This window comes from Camponotus floridanus, unplaced genomic scaffold, assembly GCF_003227725.1.
Source record: "Camponotus floridanus strain SB8 unplaced genomic scaffold, Cflo_v7.5 scaffold472, whole genome shotgun sequence".
Classification (NCBI taxonomy): Eukaryota; Metazoa; Arthropoda; class Insecta; order Hymenoptera; family Formicidae; genus Camponotus; species Camponotus floridanus.
The window spans coordinates 12,193-20,598 of NW_020229628.1; the positions used below are offsets into that span (position 1 = coordinate 12,193).

The following is an 8,406-nucleotide window of genomic DNA, read 5'->3' on the forward strand; positions in this document are numbered from 1 at the left end:
ATAATATTAAAATAATATTAATTAGCGAATAAACGTTAACTCGTATCGCGCGTACGCGGTTAAACGCATTTTCCGGCACTTCCTCCGGAGCAATCGAGAATTTATCGCGCCTCATTAAATTACCTCGTTATATTTCCACATCGCACGATTTTTTCATATCGTCTTAGATTATAGCATTAGCATTAGCATTCGACGGAATCATAACGACTCGGCGATAGCGATATCGCGCGATTTTTTCATACCGCCTTAGATTATCGCATTAGCATTCAACGGAATCATAACGACCCGGCGATAGTAATATCGCAGGTATAAATTAACGCCGAGAAACCGTTTTTTCTCAGAATGAGTCTCGCGATCGCGTTATTGAGTGCATCTGATATTGCAAGTGTTCTCAGTGCGTCCAGTGTTCCTAGTGTGTCCAGTATTCATTCATTCATTCATTTATTCATTCATTCTCGGAGTTATTCTTTCGCGCGAACGACGATGAGCAACAACGATGAAATTTCGAGATTGCGGAGAATGCTCCACGAATGCACGTTCACGCCGTGGATGTGCGTCTGGAAAATAAAGTACATCAGAAATCTCATGGATGCGATCCTTAATATAGCGGTAACGTGGAACGTAAGTACCCGTTCATCATCGTTCTTTATTCTTTCGCTCTCCTTCGAGGAAAAATACGACGTACATTGATCGCGCGACATTTTTCGAGGAGGTGGAGATCCGAGGATTTGTGAACATACGTCGCTGATATTGAATACGACAGACGAGACTGAAGCAACGTCGATTCTTAAACTCGTTATGATGCGACCGGCCGTCCTATAGAAAATGGGAGAAGCGCTCCCCTAATATCTACGCCGACATATTTCGGCTAAGAAGATTATTCGGTATGGAGCCGCTCGTCTCGGATCATAGGTTTAAAACCGAACATTTCTGCGACGACGATTCTCCTGTGGAGATATGGTACGATGACGTGAGGATCGAGGAAACGAGTTCCGTCCGCACGGACGACAGCGGATTTTAACCGAGGTATGGATCTCTTTTCGTATAACGCGCCGTTCTTTCCTTTCGCGTATCTCGATACGAATTATTAATACATGGCTTTACATATTTCAGACGTCTCGTCAATCTCGACGTCGAAGGACAGCGTCGAAGGACGGCGCCGAAGGACGGCGTCGAAGGACAGCACCTTCCCTTCCTCCCGATCTCCGCCCGCATCGCCCCCCCTTCCCTTGCGCGCGTCGTTCGAACACTTCTTAGATTTTTTTGCTAAACTGCCGATCTGAAAACGACAAAAACTTCTTGATTCCATTCGGTTCGTATCGTTCGCTATCATACGACATGTCGGCGCACTCTTTCAGATACACGATCCTCTATATTCATCTCTATATTCATCCATTTTATAGGGTCATTTATGGGTCATTTATGGTTGATTTATGGTTCATTTATAGGTTATTTATAGTTCATTTATGGTTCATTTATGGTTCATTTATGGTTCATTTATAGGTTATTTATGGGCTATTCATAAGTAGCTTCCCAGGTAGCAGAGTGATGAAATCTTAATAACATTTTAGTAATGTCAGTTGAAGAACGCGTCAGTTTGAGTATATAAGTCTTGTTTTGCCGCTCCTTTTTTTTAAATGGTCGTTTCATATGGGTCGTTCTTACAATCGTTCTTACAGTCGTTCTTACAATAAATTTTCCAGTTTAAATGCACATGTTTTTGTAAGACCGTTTATTTTAGATACGTAATTTTTTTTTAAATGGTCGTTTCACATGGGTCGTTCTTACAGTCGTTCTTACAGGTCGTTCTCACAGGTCGTTCTTACAGGTCGTTCTTAGGTCGTTCTCACAGGTCGTTCTTAGATCGTTCTTAGATCGTTCTTAGGTCGTTCTTACAGGTCGTTTTTACAGGTCATTTTTTACATACCGTTGCGCGTTAAATCATATTCAATCGTATATATGTTTAATAGTCATATATTTTAATCGTATGTATTTTAATCGTATATATATTTAATAGTCGTATATTTTAATCGTATATATTTAATAGTCATATATTTTAATCGCAAATATTTAATAGTCGTATTTTGTAATCGCTATATTTCAATCGCTATATATCACATCCATCGTCGATAGTCCCACAATTATCGAGAGCAAACAGGGAGGAGGACTCGAAGACCCCGCGTCCTCTCAAACATTATATTAGAATATATTAGAATATTATAATATATTAGAATATTATAATATATTAGAACATTATATTAAGCGTTATATTAGAATATTATACATTAAACGTTATATAAGTATACGTAGATCGCGCAAATTTTTTTGTATGAATAAAGAATCATTTTTTGTATGAATAAAGAATCATTTTTGTATGAGTAAAGAATCATTTTTTGTATGAATAAAGAATCATTTAAAAAAAAAAAAAAAAACGTTCGTTCTTTCGATCACCTCTCTAGCGCGTCCGAGAGTATCTTCCCTCCCCTCCTCTTTTTGTACGAATAACGAATCATTTGTTTCTTAAAAAAAAAAAGTTCGTTCTCTCGATTGTCCTTCTCGCGCGTCCGAGCGTATCTCCCCTCCCCTTCCCTCCTCCCTCTCCCTCGTACGACGCTTTCTCGCGTTCTAGAGAACGATATATCGTCGAAGGACTCGCGCGCGCGATAGTTCGCGCTAGTACCTCGCGAAAGCCATGACGCGCGTCGCGTTATCGCTCGCGCTGACGATATCCCTGCTCGCGGTCGTCGCGGCGGCACTGACCTACGATGACGTCGCGGAGGCGTCCCGTTATCTTCGAATCTACGGCTTTCTGGAGAACGAGGAGAATCATCAGCAGTCGTCGCTATTGGACAACGCGACCGCCCTAAGCGAAGCGCTATCATTGTTTCAGGAATACTATGGCCTGCCGGGAAACGGCGTTCTGGCCGTGGAAACGATTCGCGTCATGCGCAGGCCGCGATGCGGCGTCGCGGACATTCACGCTTACAGCCCGTTGACGAGAAAGTGGTCGAGGACGCATCTCACGTGGAACTTCAAATTAGCGAACAGAAATACTCTGCGCACGACTCAGAGCGCGTTCGCTCTGTGATCCGAGCAATCCTCTCTGACGTTCTCGCGCGACCCGTTGCGCCCCGATATACTGATATCCTATCAATCCGGCGCTCACACGTACGAGAACAGCGACAACGGGGGCTCGTGCCCGTCGCCGTTCGCGGGACCGGGATCGGTCGTCGCTCACGCGTTCTTTCCGACGGGAGAGCCCAATCAAGTGACCGAGGTGCACGTCGACGAGACGGAGCCGTGGTACATCACGCTGACCAGGCCCTCGTCGGACAGGCTGTATCTCTTTCAGACGCTGACGCACGAGATCGGCCACACTCTGGGTCCGACTCACAGTATGAGGGAAGATTCGGTCATGTATGCGTACACGCCTTCGGAGGAAAGGCGATATCCGCTCAGGCTGAGCATAGAGGACGTCATAAACGTGCGAAATCTCTACGGATCGAGAGAGACGACGATCCGAGAGAATCCTACGATCGTCGACGCTACTCCGACGACCGCGGCGACGACTACGACGACGACGACGACGACGACGGCCGCGGCGCCGCCGACGGCCGCGAGGACGGTTAAGCCGCCGCTCGCTCCCTCCGATACCGCGGATCTATGCGCCTTGAAGCACGTAGACGGAGCGCTAATCATGAATCGTCGCTTGTACGTCGCGCGTAAACGCAACGTGTGGCCCGTCGATATGAGGGAGAGACGCTACGGAGCGCCCTTCTCGTTCGCCGACTACTTCAAGTTCCTCCCCCGCAATCTCACTCGCGTATCGGCCATGTATCAGAGACCCTCGGGCGATATCGCGATATTCGCCGGCGACTACGTCTACCTCGCCGATTCGAATTTTCATCTTAAAGCGGGATGGCCTAGATCCGTCGAATACGTCGGATTTCCCCGCGACGCTAGGATAAACGCCGCGATAAACACGCACGCCGGGCGCAGCTACGTCATATACAACGACGATAAAATAGCTGAGATAAACGACTGCGCGATGACCGTCGCGAGGCACGGCGCTCTGCGGAATACGTTTTCCGGGATACCATCCGCGATAACGGCTGCCTTCCGCCACGTCGGAAATCTCTATTTTCTGAAGAAACGCGAGTATTACGCGTACAGCGAGTTCATCGACGCGATAATCTCGGTCGGTCCCTTCGATCTTAGTATACTGGGAATAGAATGTCCAGCCGATGGCATTCTGCATTGATTGAGCGAACTCGTCTCCAAGCTGTATCGTCTGGAATACGCGTCCTTCGAAAGACCGCGCAACAACGACGACGATGACGACTAAGATCAGGAAATCCTGAAACCTAACATTAAGATTACATTTAATATGCTGTTCTAAACCGCTGTTCTAAACCGCTTCCGCTGCATTAATTAACGCGCGTCGAGAATAAAGATATCGAGACGATGATCGAGATCGCGTCGTATATAAGGCGCGTCTCGATCGTTGCGCGACATTTCCAACGATACTCGCGATTAACGCGCATATGATTCTAAGCGAGCGTCTCCGACGAATCTCTCTCTTTCCTCGCGACAACCAACGTTAACGACGCCGTGTTTTCCCTCGAAGCCCTATTCGCGAGACCGATCATGTTCGTCGGACTTGGACAGGAGTACCGCAGAGTGTTCGGGGACTCATCCGCAACGCCCGCGACTCCGTCGGCGCCGCCGATGACGGGCCCCTTCGTCGCCCCGCCTAACCGTCGAGACGATTACGCGGCTTCCGCCAAGGACGAGGATATCACTCGCGATCATTCCGACACTCCGCCCGTGATCAAGAAAGCTCGACTGTACATCGAGGACGAGTAAGTATGCGCGACGCTTCGCGAGTTACCTCGCCCGAGCGCTCTCGATCTCCGCCTCGATCGGCTATTTCGTATAATAACGTCGTATTTTTTTTCTCCAATCTCGACAGATGGAATAGAAACTGGCTGTTCAAATGCGAGATCAATTTCGCGAGACATCCGATTCGAATATTAGGAAGACGATATCCGCTGACCAAGACGGCGTACAAGTACATCGACATCGCCGTAGCTGTGAAGCTCTCAAGTCGACATCGTCCTAGGAGACTGCCATGGAAAGGAGATATCTCTGACGCTCGACATGTAGAAGGATCTGCTCGCTCTGCGCAACGATATACTGCCGTATTTCGAAAACGATTTGGACGAGGCTATGGCGCGCCCTCCGACGTCCATAATCATCGGAACCGTGACGCTTCGATTCGACAAGATAAACAATCTGAAGACGCTGCGATTCGAGACGTCGAAGAATCGCATCGCTCTGTCGCACTCCACCGTGAAGGCGCTGTTCGTTCTCTATGCGCTATGCGTCAATCGCATCATCGCGTCGTTGACCGGCATACTCGAGACCGTAGACGCTAAGTTATCGCGTTTTCTAGATATCGCAACGGAGACCGACCACCCCGGCGATATTCCGGAAGCGATTCGTCGACACGAGCACTTCAACGCGAACGATCTGATCGACTGCGAGTTACACGCTCTGCTATTCGGACTCTATCACGATTTGTAAAACGCTACGCGCGACGAATAAATGTCGCGATCTCGAACCGTATACTTACCCGTATAACTGCGCTCGAATGAGGCGAAACGATCGCGAGTACCGATATTATTCTCGACGTATGTATCTACGCATGTAACTTCATGACATAATAAAAAAATTTTACACGTAATTTATTCTCTCTCTCCTCGATTTACGTCACCCTCATCTCTCCTCGATTTGCGACGAATTCCCTCCTCCTCGAAATAAATCTAATATATACATCGTGTTACGTCCAGGCCCGAGGAAGGATGGGCCGAAGGAAGGGCGTAACACTTGTATCCCGAGAACAGGTGCCTTAAGGGCAAATGTCTCGGGTCGAGCGAGCTTGCGGGAGAGCCAAAGATAGGTCAACGACCACAAGGATCAATTTTACTCTATTTTTGGTCCGAATGGCCGCTCGACGGTCCCCTTTTTGGTAAAAGAACTTAATCCTTTTTACCCGGGACGGGCCCAAGTGCGATTCAGGAGCGTGGGTGATGCAGGGGAATTGATTAAGTTAGATTCGAAAGAAATAAAATTAATTAAATTTATTGTACATTATAAAAGAGATAAAAACTTACATAAACATTTTAGTTACGGCTCTAGTACAATATTAAGTGTGATTGTTTGTAAGTGTGTGAGTGCATTAAGCGTGATTGTGTGTGTATGTGTGTGTGTATTAAGCGTGATTGTGTGTGTGTGAGACGGAGGGTTCCACTAGGGAAGCGATTATTATCAATAAAGGAAGATGGGGGAAAGGAACTTAATAAATAAAAGATAAGACTTACTATTTGAAAAACATGGACAAATCGATATCAATTATTGCTGGGCCCTCTTGGCGTTGAGGATGGCGAGATATTAGCGCTAAATTGATTCTGGATATAGTTGTTGAAGAGGGTGGTTGCTGCTGGGCCCCCTTGGTTAAGATTTTTGCACTGACTCGATAAGCAAGTATGTAACCGAACAACTATGTAAGTATATAAGTAACTGAGCAAATACGTGAACTAGCAAGCGAAGAAAGAATGAATGTATGTCCGACTGACTGAATGTGTGTTTTTGAGCGTCGATTTGTCCAAAGTTCGCGCTTATATATCGTTTTGGATTACCCTCTCCCAGCGGGGAATAAGGGAAGTTGACGAATAGAAACCCTCGTTAGATTTCCGTGGTCTCCTTCCTGTCCCTACTTATTTTACACATTTTAAAACAAATGCAACAAATCAGAATTTAATTACATTAGGATTCTCAGTATCGGAAGTGGTGATAATTTATGCTTTGTAAGATGCATCTGTTGGAGATAAGGGGATGACTTTTACTACCCCCTTGATATAAAACGGGTGCTTGTCGCGACATCCGCTCACTCACGTTTTGTAAATAGTTTTTTTTATTTTCTGTAGCTTGTTTGAATTTTGTGAGTTTTTTTAGTGATCAGAAAATATCAAATTCGTCTAACTGATTGCCGCCTTATTTAGCCAGATGCTACTTTTATCAGTCCGTGAATATCTGATTGTTATTCTAGAATATTTACTGAGAATCCTACTTCAATTTAACTATCATTAACGATTTTCGGAAGTCGTGCATATGTGCACCAGATAAGGAAAAGAAAAGAATCGTGAGCTCCTCTGGACGTAACACCCCCGCCGTTAGACAAATGTTGGGGATGTAGGACACAACATTTGCAGATGGAATTATCTCGATTCTTTTCTTGCCATTTATTTTTATAACTTAGTATTTGGGTGGCCTTTCGGAGGCGTGCCTATCACTATTGTATATATGAGCAATTCTTTTACAAACCGAACACCATTCTGACTGACACATTTTTTATTTGGCTGAAACTTTTTTTACGGGTTCTATGTCGAAAAAAAATGATACGTGTTCAAGGAATTTTTTTTTTTTTTTTTTTTTAAATAGAGGGAGTTGAAAGTTTGAGATTTTCGTGATTTTTGCCTTGGAGACTCATTTTCAAAAATTCATAACTCCGGTTCTTTTTAAGCTAGAGAAAACTTTTTTTTTCATTTTGAAGATAAAAGAGTGAATTTTAAGAAAAAAATAGTTTCAAAAAAATTTATAAAAAATTTCATATTGTTATAAACAATTGAAATGTTTAAATCAATTTTTAACCATGGCCCCCAAATTTTAACAATTTCTTAATACAACCATCGTATTCTACGTCAAATTTTCTATAAAAAACATGTATTTTATTAATGGAGAAATTATATTTACTGGTAGAGATAAATTAATTTATCTAGCGCGGCACGTCGTATCAGAGCGTAGGTACCTCTGCACGTCTCATTTTCTAACCCCACATCGTTTTTCTCAGTAACGTTAATGATTATTCAACATTTTCCATTTTGTCAATCGAGTAATAATTATTATTAGCAAACAATACTTTATTAATAATTGAACAAAATAATAACGTGTTAGCATATGAAAAAACATATTTATTTCTATTTTTAAACATTACTCTTATTCATTAATGCCTAATATGTACCTTATTTTTAAATGTACAAAGCTATCTTAATATAAACATCTGAATGTTTATTTAAAGATTTTTACAATTGTTTTTTTATCATCTAATAAAAATTTTTTAGCTTCTAGTATCTGAAGAGAGATTGGAATCATGCAATGAAACTGTAAAGTGCCTTTTATCGTTAGAACTTTTTGAAAACGTGCTGACAACATTTGTTCTTCTTTTTCATACTCATCATTTGTCGAATAGTGACACGTTATATTATGCAAAGCTTCTGTTGCCCAAGTGAATAATTCTTGGGGTGTTCGAATAGGATTATTTATCCTTTGAAGACTAGTTCTAGC

At 43.6% G+C, this 8,406-nt stretch overlaps 1 protein-coding gene across 1 annotated transcript; it reads left to right on the forward strand.

Moving 5' to 3' along the window:
* Positions 1 to 2,692: 2,692 nt before the first annotated feature.
* Positions 2,693 to 4,261, forward strand: LOC112639129 (matrix metalloproteinase-24-like). Its single transcript, XM_025412094.1, has 2 exons — positions 2,693 to 3,084; positions 3,181 to 4,261. Exons 1-2 carry the CDS (start codon positions 2,693 to 2,695, stop codon positions 4,259 to 4,261), a joined length of 1,473 nt encoding a protein of 490 aa, XP_025267879.1.
* Positions 4,262 to 8,406: the final 4,145 nt, after the last annotated feature.

Coding starts and splice junctions, on each gene's coding strand:
- LOC112639129 (XM_025412094.1), top strand. CDS start 2,693: ATGACGCGCGTCGCGTTATCGCTCGCGCTGACGATATCCCTGCTCGCG. Junction 3,085..3,180: donor ACTCAGAGCGCGTTCGCTCT/GTGATCCGAGCA, acceptor GTACGAGAACAG/CGACAACGGGGGCTCGTGCC.